This window comes from Mobula birostris, chromosome 12 (assembly GCF_030028105.1).
Source record: "Mobula birostris isolate sMobBir1 chromosome 12, sMobBir1.hap1, whole genome shotgun sequence".
In the NCBI taxonomy this organism is placed as follows: Eukaryota; Metazoa; Chordata; class Chondrichthyes; order Myliobatiformes; family Myliobatidae; genus Mobula; species Mobula birostris.
Genome location: NC_092381.1, coordinates 32,408,212 through 32,425,564, shown reverse-complemented (window position 1 = coordinate 32,425,564; position 17,353 = coordinate 32,408,212). Strand labels below are relative to the sequence as shown.

The 17,353-nt window shown below is 43.4% G+C and overlaps 1 protein-coding gene across 6 annotated transcripts in view; it reads right to left on the bottom strand.

The window, feature by feature from the left end:
• Positions 1–16,996, bottom strand: part of LOC140205822 (lysine-specific demethylase 4A-like) — an 85,304-nt gene extending 68,308 nt beyond the window's left edge. For 2 of the 6 annotated variants that reach the window (XM_072273551.1, XM_072273556.1), the window contains exons 1-3: positions 16,119–16,439; positions 15,185–15,341; positions 2,325–2,500 (exon numbers count right to left, since the gene is read on the bottom strand). In XM_072273551.1, coding sequence (XP_072129652.1) covers positions 2,325–2,500; positions 15,185–15,322 — 314 coding nt within the window. In that variant the 5' untranslated portion in view covers positions 15,323–15,341; positions 16,119–16,439. The other 4 variants (XM_072273555.1, XM_072273552.1, XM_072273553.1 and 1 more) reach the window with 4 other exon arrangements.
• Positions 16,997–17,353: the final 357 nt, after the last annotated feature.

Sequence of the window (17,353 nt, the reverse complement as noted above, 5' to 3'; positions counted from 1 at the left end):
GTAACTGTTTATCAGTCCTGCACATTGGCTTGGAGGAATTTTAGGCCATTCCTCCTTACAAAACTGCTTTAACTCTGGGATGTTTGTAGGCTTCCTTGCATGAACTGCTTGCCTCAGGTCTTTCCACAACATTTCTATAGGATTACGGTCTGGTCTTTGAAAATGTGAAATTACTTCTGCTTAACCATTCTTTGGTAGAATGACTTGTGTTTAGGGTCATTGTCTTGCTGCATGACCCACTTTCTCTTGAGCTTCAGCTCAGAGAGAGATACCCTGACATATTCCAGTAGAATTTGCTGGTAGAATTCAGAATTCATAGTTCTGTCAATGAAGGCAAACCATCCTGTTTCCTGAGGCAGCAAAGCAGGCCCAAACCATGACAATGCCAGAACCATGTTTCACAAATGGGGTTAGGTTCATATTCTGGAATGCAGTATTTGCTTTTCACTAAACAAACCACTTCTCAATTTAGCCAAAAAGTTCTATTTTGGACTCATCCGTCCACAGAACATTCTTCCAATAGCTTTCTGGCTTATCCACGTAGTCTTTAGGCAGCAACGTTCTTCTTGGAGAGTAGTGGCTTTCTCCTTGCAAACCTGCCATGCACACCATTGTTGTTCAGTGTTTGCCTGATAGTGGACTTATGAACACTGATATTAGCCAATGTGAGAGAGCCTGTAGCTCCTTAGTTGTTACCCTCGGGTTCTTTGTGACCTCCTGGAATACTACATGCCTTGCTCTTGGTGTAATTTTTGTTGGTCAACCGCTCCTAGGGAGAGTAACAACAATGTTGAATTGTCTCTGATTGTACACCATCTGTCTGTGACTGTGGATTGGTGCAACCAAAACTCTTTAGGAATGGTTTTGTATCCTTTTCCAGCCTGGTGAGCATCAACCACTGTTTTTTTTCCTGAGGTCCTCAGAAATCTCATTTGATAGAGGCATGGCGCACTTCCAAAAACCTGAGCAGTGAAGAAATCAGACTTTGGAAGGAAAGACCCAGTTTTATGCTCTTCAAACAGGGCAGGGCCTCCCACACTCATACCTGATTGTCATCTCATTGATTGATACACCTGACTCTAATATCCCCTTTAAATGAACTGATAATCCAAGCAGTTCATATACTTTTTCCAACAAATGCATGTAATATTGGATCATTTTTCCAAATAAATAAATGAATTATGTCTGTGTGTTATTTATTGACTTGGGTTCTCTTTACCTGGACTTGGGAAGATCTGATCACATTTTAGGTCACATTTATGTAGATATAGAAAACAATTCTAAAGGGTTCACAAACTTTCTAGCACACTGTAAGTGACTGTAAATGTTGGAAGAATTCAGCGGGAAGGAATAGATGCAGAATGAATACAAGAAAGATCAACCAAACCTTTCCCTCCACAGATGGTGCTTGCCCTGCTGATTTCTTCCAGCAGTTTACTTTTTCCACTTGATTCAACTGATGTTGCATCAGCTTTAATAAGGTATACAGTAGCAACTTCGAGAAGTTTGTGAATGGGGGGAGATCAAAAATATTTTTAAATACAACTACTACCTCCCGAAGCATAGCAATGTTTTCAAATATAATTATACTTTGAGTTTCAATAAGTTTTTTGAAAAGGTGCTACTTAAATCTTTTTTCTACTCTTGAATGCCCACAGCTTGGATACAAAGATAATCTTATTCTGGTGTCAGATAAGCAAATGTGTTTTAGTTGTCAAATTATACCTCATGATTCTGATTATGTAAGCTTTTCAAAAAACCAGATACTCATGATATACTTACAGACATGAATAGATATTTGTCCCTCGGGTTCAAATGGTACTATCAGACAGAAAGTTGCATTCACTAAAGCTTTTTGCTACATTAATAGGGATAAGGAGTGAATAGGGATCTTTAAGATGATGAACTAGTTTCACAGGTGGATAAAGAACATGCCGCTTCTTGCAAAGCAGCTGAAAACCAAGGACCATAAATAAGATGCTCTTAAAATTCAGTCAAAATGTTACCCAGAATTTGGCAGAACATGCAATTCACTGCAATGAATTTAATGCAAAGATACATATTAAAAGGGAAATTCAATAAGTAATAGGTATATTAGGCAAGAAAGCAACAGCAGAACTTTTTGATTAATGCACCTTGCTGCAAGTTCTATGCAACTGATATCCGTGTTAAATATCAAAGAACAAAAAGAAAATGTACTATTAGAAGCAACTACAGAAATGGAGCAAAATTTCAAAAACATTGCAAGTGTTTTAGATCACGTTTTCGATTTCCAGTTTTATCAGTCTATTATACTAAAGGATGATACAGAGAGGCTCTCTTACTTGTCGCTGTTAGCTATTTTTCGGAATTCCCGCACAGTGATTGGCTTCTTCTGAATATTGTACTGTGTGAAGAGGCCTGACTGGCCTGTTACCACCTGTTGAATAGGTGATGGAATTACCAGATCATCAATGTCGTCATAGCTACTACAAGGCTTCCATTCTTTTGGTGGGACAACCTGTTAGGAATATGAATAATTAGCAGAGAAAATTCACAGCTCTTAGCTTCACGATGCTTGAAATATTAAAGTACATCCTGGTTTTGTGCAGTAAACTGGGTCATGAGCTACAAGATGCTGACTTTACCCAAGTGTTTAAAGTCACTACTATATATATTTATATCCAAATAAACGCAGGCATAGCTTGTTGAAAGATCAGCCGCAAGCTATAATTTGCTCTACAGAAATCAATACAGGACTCTAAACCCAATTTCATTAAAGCACATTTACACGAATATAAACCTTGTAAATATCCTCACTTCTTTTTGAGACCTCTGTCAGAGTTGACCATGAATATTGTCTCCAAGCTGTCTAGATATGCAGGCCTGGGCAGTATGATATAGTGAGCAAACTGTTACCATGTAAGCAAGCTCCCCCTCTCCATGCATCTCATGAACATAAAGACAATAAGACAGTAAGACAAAGGAGCAGAAGTTGACTATTCAGCCCATCGAGTCTGCTCCGCCAGTTTATCATGAGCTGATCCACTCTCCCATTTAGTCCCACTCCCCCGCCTTCTCACCATAACCTTTGATGCCTATCAATCTCTGCCTTAAATACACCCAATGACTTGGCCTCCACTGCCGCCCGTGGCAACAAATTCCATAGATTCACCAGCCTCTGGCTAAAAAAATTTCTTCGCACTTCTATTCTGAATGGGCACCCTTCAATCCTTAAGTCATGCCCTCTCCTACTAGACTCCCCCATCATGGGAAACAACTTTGCCACATCCATTCTGTCCATGCCTTTGAACATTCAAAATGTTTCTATGAGGTCTCCCCTCATTCTTCTAAACTCCAAGGAATACAGTCCAAGAGTGGACAAACGTTCCTCATATGTTAACTCTCTCATTCCTGGAATTGTTCTAGTGAATCTTCTCTGTACCCTCTCCAACGTCAGCACATCCTTCTTAAATAAGGAGACCAAAACTGCCCACAGTACTCCAAGTGAGATCTTACCAGCGCCTTATAGAGCCTCAACATCACATCCCTGCTCCTATACTCTATTCCTCTAGAAATGAATGCCAACATTGCATTCGCCTTCTTCACCACCGACTCAACCTGGAGGTTAACCTTCAGGGTATCCTGTACGAGGACTCCCAAGTCCCATTGCATCTCAGAACTTTGAATTCTCTCCCTATTTAAATAATAGTCTGGTCGTTTATTTCTTCTGCCAAACACCTTCCAACATTGTATTTCATTTGCCACTTCTTTGCCCATTCTTCCAATCTATCCAAGTCTCTCTGCAGACTCTCTGATTCCTCAGCACTACCAGCCCCTCCACCTATCTTCGTATCGTCAGCAAACTTAGCCACAAAGCCATCTGTTCCACAATCCAAATCATTGATGTACAATGTAAAAAGAAGCAGCCCCAACACGGACCCCTGTGGAACACCACTGGTAACCAGCAGCCAACCAGAATAGGATCCCTTTATTCCCACTCTCTGTTTCCTGCCAATCAGCCAACGCTCTATCCACGTATGTAACTTTCCTGTAATTCCATGGGCTCTTATCTTGTTAAGTAGCCTCATGTGTGGCACCTTGTCAAAGGCCTTCTGAAAATCCAGATATACAACATCCACTGCATCTCCCTTGTCTAGCCTACTTGTAATTTCCTCAAAAAATTGTAATAGGTTTGTCAGGCAGGATTTTCCTTTAAGAAATCCATGCTGAGTTCTGCCTATCTTGTCATATGCCTCCAGGTACTCTGTAACCTCATCCTTGACAATTGACTCCAACAACTTCCCAACCACCAATGTCAAGCTAACAGGTCTATAATTTCCTTATTGCTTCCTCACCCCCTTCTTAAATAGCAGAGTGACATTTGCAATCTTCCAGTCCTCCAGAACCATACCAGAATCTATCGACTTTTGAAAGATCATCGCTAATGCCTCCGCAATCTCCACAGCTACTTCCTTCAGAACACGAGAGTGCATTCCATCTGGTCCGGGAGATTTATCTACCTTTAGACTATTCAGCTTCCTGAGCACTTCCTCTGTCGTAATTGTGACTGCGCACACTTCTTTTCCCTGCCACCCTTGAGTGTCCGGTATATTGCTGTCTTCCTCAGTGAAGACTGATGCAAAATTCAGTTCCTCCGCCATCTCCTTATCTCCCATTACAATTTCTCCAGCATCATTTTCTATCAGTCCTATATCTACTCTCACCCGTCTTTTACTCTTTACATACTAGAAAAAGCTTTTAGTATGCTCTCTATTATTTGCTAGCTTCCTTTCATAGTTCATTTTTTCCCTCTTAATGACCTACTTAGTTTCCTTTTGTAAGCTTTTAAAAACTTCCTAATCCTCTGTCTTCCCACTAATTTTTGCTTCCTTGTATGCCCTCTCCTTTGCTTTAACTTTGGCTTTGACTTCTCGTCAGACCGGTTGCAGCCTTTTCCCATTTGAAAATTTCTTTTTTGGAATATACCTGTCTTGCACCTTCCTCACTTCTCACATAAACTCCAGCCACTGCTGCTCTGCTGTCCTTCCCGCCAGTGTCCCTTTCCAGTCAACTTTGGCCAGTTCCTCTCTCATGCCACTGTAATTTCCTTTACTCCACTGAAATACCGACACATCAGATTTCGGCTTCTCTTTTTCAAATTTCACAGTGAACTCAATCATGTTATGATCACTGCCTCCTAAGGGTTCCTTCACCTCAATCTCTCTAATCACCTCCGGTTCATTACACAATACCCAATCCAGTACAGCCGATCCCCTAGTGGGCTCAACAACAAGCTGTTCTAAAAAGCCATCTTGCGGACATTCTACAAATTCTCTCTCGAGATCCAGTGCCGATCCGATTTTCCCAATCCACTCGCATGTTAAAATCCTCCACAATTATCATAACACTGCCCTTCTGACAAGCCTTTTCTATTTCCTGTCGTAATTTGTAGTCCACATCACTGCAGCTGTTTGGAGGCCTATAAATAACTGCCATCAGGGTCCTTTCACCCCTGCGATTTTTTAGCTCAACCCATAAAGATTCTGCATCTTCCGATCCTATATCACCTCTTTCTAATGATTTAATATCATTTCTTACCAATAAAGCCATGCCTCCCCCTCTGCCTACCTTCCTATCCTTCCGATACACCGTGTATCCTTGGACGTTCAGCTCCCAGAGACATGCATCCTTTAGCCACGTCTCAGTGATGGCCACAATATCATACCTGCATAGGAATGGCATAGATTGATACCGCTTGGTACCAGCATCATCGCAGGAGTTGCCAGTCAGCATTGAACTCAATGTAGGATTGCCTTACGGACTCCAGCTCCGTACTTTTCCCCTCAGGGTTTACTCCTGAAGCCTTCCTTATGTGTGGGTATCGCCGCAAGGCAGTGGAGGTTTAAGATTAGAATTTTCCTTCTCCTAGATGAGCTGTCAACCATGGTTGATAAGCCCTAACTGCTTGAAGTGACCGGTCTTAAGGCACCAGTAACCCGCCTTTGCCCCATCTGTCAGTAGGAATGGCAGTCAGGTTTAGTAGCTAAGCTGCACATGAAGGCAAGGAGCTGGACTTGGCTGTCAGAGGATATTTGAGGCACACGCCATTGCGAGCATCTAATAGGTGGTGGGAGTTTACTATAACAACCTTAAGTCAAAATATATCAAGCACTAAGCACAGTTAACTTTTAAGTATCCAAAAGTCTCAATAAGGCACATTTATATTATTTTATCAATATGTTTCAATATCAATTCACTAACCTCCCAAAATTCACTCTTCACAATGCTACATGGAATAAAATGCAATCATTTGGATCCTTCAAAAATTTAATATCACAATTTGCTCCTAACTCACTTCAAAGCTGACATGTTTAATTGTTGTTTGTGAGATTTGAGTACCAGTCTTCATTAGCCAACAGCCTCTGAGACTTGTCATGCAAACTAAGGTGGTTAAGAGCTCTCAAGGGAAACTATATCACTTTTACCTTTTATGAAATATCGTTTACTGAGCTCGTCACATTTTTCATCTGGGTTTCTGTAACACTCATTAGGGAAACAATAGTCTAGAGAAAAAGCTCTGAGTTGCAATTGTAGTAAGTTGCCTGTTCAGGTTAAGTTGAATGAAACTAGAGCTCTCTATACATTTGTCAGTGCTGCCACAGTGATACTGCAGGAGGCTCAACATTCCCAAGCTGCAGGGAAGGGGTGGAGGAGGAAGTGAAGAATCATTAGCATTAGTTTGTGATGAAAATCCAATAATACTTCGTTCAAGTGCCTTGTGTAAACTCATGACTTAAAAGTTAACATTCCCTTCGTTAAAAAGCTAACAAACTTCTTTTTGGTGCAGCACCAACAACCTGTCCCTGAATGTGAACAAAAGAGATGGTTGTTGACTTCAGGAGAGCACGGAGCGACCACTCTCCGCTGAACATTGACGGCTCCTCCGTTGAGATCGTTAAGAGCACCAAATTTCTTGGTGTTCACATGGTGGAGAATCTCACCTGGTCCCTCAACACCAGCTCCATAGCCAAGAAAGCCCAGCAGCGTTTCTACTTTCTCCGAAGCCTGAGTAAAGTCCATCCCCCAACCCTCATCCTCACCACATCCTACAGAGGATGTATTGAGAGCATCCTGAGCAGCTGCATCACACATCAAAGTTGCTGGTGAACGCAGCAGGCCAGTCAGCATCTCTAGGAAGAGGTACAGTCGACATTTCGGGCCGAGACCCTTCGTCAGGACTAACTGAAAGGAGGGCTAGTAAGAGATACCTATCGAAGGGTCTCTGCCTCAAACGTCCACTGTACCTCTTCCTAGAGATACTGCCTGGCCTGCTGCGTTCACCAGCAACTTTTATGTGTGTTGCTTGAATTTCCAGCATCTGCAGATTTCCTCGTGTTTGCAGCTGCATCACTGCCTGGTTTGGGAATTGCACCATCTCAGATCGCAAGACCCTGCAGCCGATAGTGAGGTCAGCTGAGAAGATCATTGGGTTCTCTCTTCCCACCATTACAGACATTTACACCACATGCTGCACCCGCAAAGCTACCAGTATTGTGAAGGACCTCACGCACCCTTCACACAAACTCTTCTCCCTCCTGCCATCGGGCAAAAGGTACCGAAGCATTCGGGCTCTCACAACCAGACTGTGCAACAGTTTCTTCCCCCAAGCCATCAGACTCCTCAAAACTCAGAGTCTAGACTGACATCCACATCATTTATTATTATATTGTAATTTGTCCTCTACTGTGCCTATTGTCTTGTTTATTAATTACTGTACTGCCCTGCACTGTTTTGTGTACTTTATGTAGTCCTGTTCAGGTCTGTAGTCTAGTGCAGTTTTTATGTCGTTCTACATAGTCTAGTGCAGCCTTGTACTGTCTCACATAGTCCAGTGTAGTTTTGTGTTGTTTCATGTCGCATCGGGGTCCTGGAGGAACTTTGTTTCGTTTTTACTGTGTACTGTACCAGCAGCTTATGGTCAAAATGACAATAAACTTGACTTGACTTGAACAAAAGGCCAAATAGATGACTCCAGATAAGGTCACTATATATCATAAGGCTATCAAGTTCACTTTCACAATTGCTCAAGATGGTGGAAGTCTACTTTCTGAATTCATAGACTCTGTGAAGGTACTGTCGTGCCGTTATGTTACAAGTTACAGGATTTTGTCCAGTAGACAAAGAGGTGATAGTAAATTTCCAAGTCAGAATGGATTGTGATCTTGAAGGAAACTTGCAATTCCTGGCTTTCACACCCACTGCTATCCCATTCTTTGAGGTGGTACAGATCTCAGCTTAATAAGGAGAGCTCTACAAAGCATCAGTCACATGAGGTATGCCACACTCTTGCTGTACTACTGGCAGTGAATTCTTAGGGTAGTGGACAAGACCTCAATCAAACAAGCTGCTTTATCTTGGGACATTCTTCTTGAGTACTGTAGATGTAGCCATGCAGGAGTACATTTCATCAGTGACATTTACCTCCCTGACAGTAAAATGCCTAGTGTATGATGTGCCAAAGATCTCATGCAAAATACTCAACCTCTGATTAATTTCCTTAAGCCACAATATTGAAGTGATTGATCTAATTAATCTCTCATCTGTCATCAATCAACAGTCATCAGTATCTGCTGAAGGGAAAGAGAAAACTTAAGGTACTCAAAACTCACATTAATGACCTAAAGCTCACAACAAAATAATGTGACTTTTTAAAAAATTAGCTGTGTTATTATTTTGACCACATTTTTAGCGATCAAGAACATCAGTGAATGAGAAGTTTTAGGCAGATTAGCTAAAATCCCATACAGTTTTGCTTATAAACAGTTATTGCATTATAGCATCCATTTCACTGTACGGTTTACCTAAGAGACTGCAGATGTTGAAATCTTAAGCAACAAACAAAATGCTGGAGAACTCAGTGGGTCAGGTAGCATCCATGGAGAGAAATGGATAGTTGATGTTATGGTCAAGATTGTTCACCTGCAATACTCCTGATTTTGTGTTGCTCACTGGATGGCTTGCCAGATCAAAAGCTTGACAAATTTCAAGATTAGCAGTTTTGTTTTGCCTCTTTTGTTAATCATAGAAAAATATAGAACAGGAAGTCTGTACTGTGTCCATGCAAGCCACAAATACAGTTTGCATTAATCCTTCTTGTGAGTTTTCCATTAACAACCCTGCAGATTATAGATCAAGTGCTTATCCAGATCAAGAAGTACAAAGAGAACTTCTGCCTCTACCTATTCAGACAGTGTGTGCTGGATCCCCAGCACCTAGAGACTTTATTTTCTCAACTTCTGTTTAGTTATCTTGCATCTACGCACCAGCCTGCCTCTACCATTATCGAAATCTCTAACTAAAGAGAGGCCAGCTGTCCACTTAACCTGCCTAGTAATTAATCTTATATAGCTTAATTAAACTTATAAGTATCCTTTGATCCAACACCTCTTCACTATCACAGATCTCCAACTCCGATAATCTCAGATCTCCTGTCATGTCTCAAATACTATTACATCTTGTGTGTGTGGTGCAGGCTTGAAAGAGGAAAAGAAAACAAATACTATAAGCATTGTAAGTGTTCTAAGGACAGCGAAGATTCAGGTGTGCTTTTGACAATACTTCAATCTACCAGCATTTCTAAGCATGGAAAAATTTGGGCATTTGAAGTCAAGTCACTTTTTATTGTCATTTCGACCATAACTGCTAGTACAGTACACAGTAAAAACGAGACAACGTTTTTCAGGACCATGGTGCTACATGAAACAATACAAAAACTACACCGAACTGCATAAAACAACACAAAACTACACTAGACTACAGACCTACCCAGGACTGCATAAAGTGCACAAAACAGTGCAGGCATTACAATAAATAATAAACAAGACATTATGCACAGTAGAGGGCAGTAGGTTGGTGTCAATCCAGGCTCTGGGTATTGAGGAGTCTGATGGCTTGGGGGAAGAAACTGTTACATAGTCTGGTCGTGAGAGCCCGAATATTTTGGTGCTTTTTGCCAGATGGCGGGAGGGAGAAGAGTTTGTATGAGGGGTGTGTGGGGTCCTTCATAATGCTGTTTGCTTTACGGATGCAGCGTGTGGTGTAAATGTCTCTAATGGCGGGAAGAGAGACCCTGATGATCTTCTTAGCTGACCTCACTATCCGCTGCAGGGCCTTGCGATCTGAGATGGTGCAATTTCCGAACCAGGCAGTGATGCAGCTGCTCAGGATGCTCTCAATACAACCTCTATAGAATGTGGTGAAGATGGGGGGGGTGAGGATGGTGAGGAACCTTGCTTATTATTAGTGAATATTCCCCTTTCAATGGGAAATTGTGTTTTTATGCCCAAGTTGCACTTTGAAACTTTTGTCCAAACTCAATTTTACTTGCTGAATTAACCCAGAATATACAGTAATCTCACTGAAATCCCCAAAGCCAAGGTAGATCTGTGCAATTTTAGTGAAGCACCCAAACAATACTCCACATGAACTACTGCAGCCTGTATTTCCCCTGAAATATTACTCTATTCATTGAACCACGTGATACAAGAGTAACCTCAAAAGAGAACTCTAGCATATTTCTACAATGAAATGGATATTTTGATTGCTGACAAAGTAAAATTTTTAAATCAGTATTCTCTAATAGAAAGAATCAGATTTATTATCACTGGCATGTGACGTGAAATTTGTTAACTTAGCAGCAGCAGATCAATGCAATACATAACGTAGCAGAGAGTAATAAAATAAAAAACAAGTAAACCAATTACATATATTGAATAAATTACAAAACGTGCAAAAACACTAAAAAAAATGAGGTAGTATCTAAAGATTCAATGACCATTTAGGAATCGGATGGCAGAAGGGAAGAAGCTGTTCTTGAATTGCTGAGTGTGTGCCTTAAGGCTTCTGTACCTCCTACCTGATGGTAACAGTGAGAAAAGGGTGCTGGAGGTTCTTAATAATGGACACTGCCTTTCTGAGACACTGCTCCCTAAAGATGTCCAGGGTGCTTTGTGGGCTAGATCCCAAGATAGAGCTGACCAGATTTATAACCTTCTGCAGTTTTTTTGGTCCTGTGCAATAGCGCCCCCCCCCCCCCCATACCAGACACTGACGCAGCATGTCAGAATGCTCTCCATGGTACAAGAGAAGTTTTTGAGTGTATTTGTTGACATGCCAAATCTCTTTAAACTCCTAATGAAGTACAGCCGCTGTCTTGCCTTCTTTATAACTACATTGAAATGTTGGGACCGGGTTAGATCCTCAGAGATCTTGACACCCAGGAACTTGAAGCTGCTCACTTTCTCCACTTCTGATCCCTCTATGAGGATTGGTGTGCTCCTTCCGTCTTTCCCTTCCCGAAGTCCACAATCAGGTCTTTTGTCTTACTGACGTTGAGTGCCAGGTTGTTGCTGTGGCTCCACTCCAATAGTTGGCATATCTCACTCCTGTACACCCTCTCGTCACTACCTGAGATTCTACCAACAATGGTTGTATTGTCAGCAAATTTATAGATGGTATTTGAGCTATGCCTAACCACACAGTACTGTGTATATAGAGAATAGAGCAGTGGGCTAAGCACACACCCGAGGTGCGCCAGTGTTGGTAGTCAGTGAGGATCCAATTGCAGAGGGAGGTACAGAGGCCCAGGTTCTGCAACGTCTTAATCAGGATTGCGGGAATGATGGTATTAAATGCTGAGCTATAGTCGATGAACAGCATCCTGACATAGGTGTTTGTGTTGTCCAGGTAATCTAAAGCTGTGTGGAGAACCACTGAAATTGGGTCTGCTGTTAATCTATGTGGCAATAGGCAAATTGCAATGGGTCCAGGTCCTTGCTGAGGCAGGAGCTCAGTCTAGTCATAACCAACCTCTCAAAGCATTTCATCACTTTGATGTGAGTGCTACTGGGCGATAGTCATTAAGGCAGCCCACATTATTCTTCTTGGGCGCTGGTATAATTGTTGCCGTTTTGAAGCAAGTGGGAACTTCCACCTGTAGCAGTGAGAAGCTGAAAATGTCCTTGACTACTCTTGCTAGTTGGCTGGCACAGGTTTTCAGAGCCTTACCAGGAACTCCCTCGGTACTTTCAGCCTTGAGGGTTCACTCTCTATAAAGACAGCCTAACATCAGCCTCTGAAACGGAGATCACAGGGTCGTCAGGTGCAGCAGGGATCTTCATAGCTGTAGTTGTGTCTTCCCTTTCAAAGCCTACATAGAAGGTGTTGAGTTCATCTGGTAGTGAAACATCACTATCATTCATGCTATTACGTTTCACTTTGTAGGAAGTAATGTCTTGCAGACCCTGCCAGAGTTGCCGTGTACCGATGTTGCCTCCGCAAATCATACCTGTTTTTCTGGTACAGGCCTGGGTTGCCAGACTTGAATGGCACAGATCTGGCCTTCACCAGAAGACGCACCTCATGGTTCATCCACGGCATTTGATTTGGAAAGTACAATAAGTCTTTGTGGGCACTCACACATCCACACAGGTTTTAATGAAGTTGGTAACAACTGCAGCATACTCATCCAGGCTCGAAGATGAATCCCTGAATACAGTCCAGTCCATCGATTCAAAGCAGTCCTGTAGACACTCTTGTTCTCCCCTTGTCCATACCTTCTGGGTCCTCACTGCTGGTGCTGCAGCCTTCAGTCTCTGCCTATACTCAGGGAGTAGAGTACAGCCATGTGATCAGACTTTCCAAAGTGAGGGCATGGAATAGCACAGTAGGCATTCTTGACTGTGGTGTAGCAATGGTTTAGTATCTTGTTTCCTCTGGTATTGCAAGGATGACACTTTACTGCTGGATGTTCCAGTTCTGGTGAGCAGAATTGGGACAGCAGCGATATATTTGTGCACCAAAAGGAGTTGATCATGAGGCACACTCCTACACCTCTGCTTTTGAGAGACTCCAGAGATCTATCCTGATGGTGTATAGTAAACCCGTCCATATGGATCGCTGCAACCAGTATGGAAGGGGTTATCCAGAATTCCGTGAAACAAAGGACACACGTGGTCTTAACGTCCCTCTGATTCAGCACCCTGGCTCTGAGATCATCGATTTTATTCACCAGAGACTGCACATTCATCAGCAAGATAGTCGGTATAGGGAGATTAAAACTCCGTTTCCTTAATTGCACTTGTAATCCTGATCTACACCCGCCCTTCCTCCGAGGTGTCCTCCATGAGCTCTCCCGACCACAACTGGTGTCGCTTCCATTGGTTTTAAGCAGTGATAGTTCATTAAATGCATTAAGACATCTTTGTTGACTATACTGACCTTGGAAGCAGTTGTGCTTTTTAGCTGTATCAGACAGAAACTGGAATATTTAACCGTATCCATTGAGAGTTCTGTTGCTACTCGAGGCCTGCCTAGGCGTCCCGGAAGTAAAAAGTTGTTGAAATGTGATAAAAACAATGATGCTTTGAAAACAAAATAGTTTTAAGGCACCAACATTTTCATTTAGACCTGGTTCTGTACAATATTATATTTGCAGATTTGTTATTTTAAATTGAAAAAGGATCTTGTACTTTCTCGGCATATGTAAGGCTCCTTTTCATTGACTACAGCTCTGCCTTTAATACCATCATTCCAAATAAACTGATTCTTAAGCTCCGGAACCTGGGCCTTAGCACTCAGATCTGCAGCTGGATCTTCAACTTCCTCACAGACAGGACCCAGGCTGTAAAAATAGGGGACAAGCTCTCCTCTACAATCACTCTGAGCACCAGTGCCCCACAAGGCTGTGTACTCAGCCCCCTGCTGTACTCAGTGCACACCCATGATTGTGTAGCCAAGTTTCCATCAAACTCAATATATAAGTTTGCTGACAACACCACAATTGTAGGCCGTATCTCAGGTAATGATGAGTTTGAGTACAGAGAGGAAATTAAGAACCTGGTGGCATTGGTGCGAAGACAATAACTTATCCCTCAACGTCAGCAAGACGAAGGAATTGGTTGTTGACTTCAGAAGGAGTAGCGGACCGCACGACCCCATTTACATCGGTGGTGCGCAAGTGGAACAGGTCATAAGCTTTAAGTTCCTCGGGGTCAATATCACAAATGACCTGACTTGGTCCAATCAAGCAGAGTCCACTGCCGAGAAGGCCCACCAGCGCCTTTACTTCCTGAGAAAACTAAACAACTTTGGCCTGTCCCCTAAAACCCTCACTAATTTTTATAGATGCACCATAGAAAGCATTCTTCTAGGGTGCATCACAACCTGGTATGGAAGTTGTCCTGTCCAAGACCAAAAGAAGCTGCAGAAGATCGTGAACACGGCGCAGCACATCACACAAATCAATCTTCCGTCCTTGGACTCACTTTACACCGCATGCTGTCGGAGCAGAGCTGCCAGGATAATCAAGGACACCACCCACCCAGCCAACACACTTTTCATCCCTCTTCCCTCTGGGAGAAGGCTCAGGAGCTTGAAGACTCATATGGCCAGATTTGGGAACAGCTTCTTTCCAACTGTGGTAAGACTACTGAACGGATCCTGACCCGGATCTGGGCCGTACCCTCTAAATATCTGGACCTGCCTCTCGTTTTTTTTGCACTACATTACTTTCCCTTTTCTATTTTCCATTTATGATTTATAATTTACATTTTTACTATATTTACTATTGATTTGTACCCCAGGGAGCACGAAGCGCAGAATCAAATATCGCTGTGATGATTGTACGCTCTAGTATCAATTGTTTGGCAACAATAAAATATATGAAAAATAAACTTTTCTCGGGCTTCCAGCCGGGTACCAGCATCGATTTTAACCGACATTTTTATGACAAAGTCTACCATCTTCATCAGGGATGTTGCCTAGGCATGTCCAGTCCAGTGATATCTACCGGTGGGATATGGGGGTGGTGGGGGGGTTTATATACCACCAAACTAGACATGCTTTGGTATCATCCTTGATGAAGATGGCAGATGGTTAAAACTGATAGCTGTACCCGGCTGGAAGCTCCAGAAGAGTTGATCTATTCTTAAAAATTACTTATCAGCAAATTGGAGAATGTTGCCTGCAAAAAGCAAATTGTATGCAAAGCAATTTCAGATCAGCTGACTGCCTTATGCAAGAAACAATCTGTATATAGTGTCACAAGCACTACTCCAATATAATCTATCCCAAACTTGGAAATGTAGAATATTATTCCTTAAAAAAGTAAAACAACCATAATTATGCATATTTCTCAGATTACCTTTGCAAGTCCAGCGCGATGAGCACCTTGCGTTTCTATATACGCAATGTAACGGCTGAAGTTTTGGAATTCTTCCATTGTGGGATAAAAAGTCATTATCCGAGAATTGGGATTGGGCATTCCTGATTCTGATGCCATGTTCGCCAACTTCAACGATCTACAAATAAAAGTTCGGGAAATTGATATTTTGCAAGCAATTTACATAATATTTTCAACGACCAATAACAGCTGATGCTAAAGCAGGTTCAAACTACTGCTACCATTCCACCACTGCCACTTAGCGTTTCCAGAGAGGACAATAGCACTTAACATGCTGCACCTCCAAAATATACAACTTATCTTAATTCCGGTATCTAAATGTAAACGGTAGCCAAACGTAAGTATGATGTTCAATATTTTCAGCAGCACTGCAAAATTAATTAAATACTGGTGGTTGAATTACAGCTCACTCCAGGTGGCAGCCATTAATAAGAGTCAACACACAATTCAAGAAGTTAAATTAACAATAATAGTGAATGAATAGACTTCAGGGACTGGGACACAAGTGCATTTATTACGCCGCCAATAGGATGGTCGGGCGACACAGTCAAAACCTGAATTGACCTGTGCAAAGACAGGCGCAATAATAATAATATAAGCTCTCTGCAGCAACATCGGCGGCCTTGGAGCGCCGGAGACAAGTTCCGAAGCCGTGACCGGATACATCCAGTGTCAACAAAGGGCGAGAGCGGACCCCGCACTCATCGCCCGGCGGGTGATCAACCTCACCTCACCCGTCCGCCGCCCTTCAGCAGCGGGTGACAATGAGGGAGATAGGGGGGCTCGGCCTGTCCTTTTGTCTGCTGCAGGCATCCTCCCGATCACGCCTTTCATTTTCACTTTCGGCCCGGCATCACACGCCCACTCCCCTCAGCCCCGAGGTGGGCGAACGTACCGCGACTCCGGCAACCGGACCTGCGCCACCTGGGGCGCTGCTCTTTAACCCGCTTTGTGGCCGCGGCACTGGGGGTGGGGTAAGAGGAGCGGACGGGCCCGCGGAGGGGGGGAGGGGCGAAGACCAGGCCCGTACGCGGCCCTCCTCCTATTGTTAGAAGCTGTCACCTCCCGCCGCACCGCGGCGACGGCTCCAGCACGGGGTCCTGATCCCGAGCACGGCCGAGTCCCAGGCCTCTCCCGCGAGCCCCGCTCTACCGAGCAGCAGCGAGCGGCCCACGGCTTTTTTTTTCTGCCGTCCCCCGATGGTACTTCGCGTCAAACAAACCTCCACACCGCTGTCCTCCCACCCCTTCCTTCCGTAGCGTCGGCCCTGGTTGGGGCCCAGCGACACCCTGACCAAAACACACTGCTAGCGGAGCAGGGCGATTGGTTAATGCTCCTGTCAGTCACGCCATTGCTAAGCAAGTTGCGATGCCTCAAGTTACGACTACCGGAAATTATTATTTTTGGGTAAAATGGAAATCATCGAGGTTTAAAGTAAAAGCAGAAAGTTCTTTGATGTATGAGCCAAACAAACTTACGTCTGGGACAGAGAGTGTTCCGGACCACCACGGTTTTCTCCTGTCTTTTTTTGCTAAACCCCCTTTAAAATTTCGACTATCCCTTTCCCTAAACAAGACCACACAATCAACCAATCAACACAAACGTTCCGATCACCAGCCAATCAACACCATAGATTACAAAGTTCACCAATCAGCTTCGTTAGCCAATGAGCACAGCGACTCCCAATAAAAACTGACCAACAGTGTGCTTCTTTTCCCCTACGTCTGCCAAGATCTAACCAATCAACATACCTCGGCTTCCAGCCATTCAGAGCCAGTTATCGATATAGTCAGACAATGCCCGTTTGAAACTGGGAAATCAGATGCTTCACGAGCTCCATGATACCCTAAAGCCACCAGACTGTCCAATCTCAAAAAAAATGAACGAGTAACTAACATCACTTTGCTTTTATCAACCGACCAATAGACATCGGGGAAGTTCGCAGTCGGCCAATCTACAGCTGCATGTCTGGGCCAACCAGGGGAGTTGCGATTTCGCGTCCGTCCAATCGGCATGCAGAGTGCGGCTTCCATTGGTCGCGTGCAAGTCTGCACATCCACCGCCTCGTGACCTCCCGGGAGAAGTGCGGGCAGGGCGCAGTTAACTGCGAGGAAGGGGGCCTTGTACGTC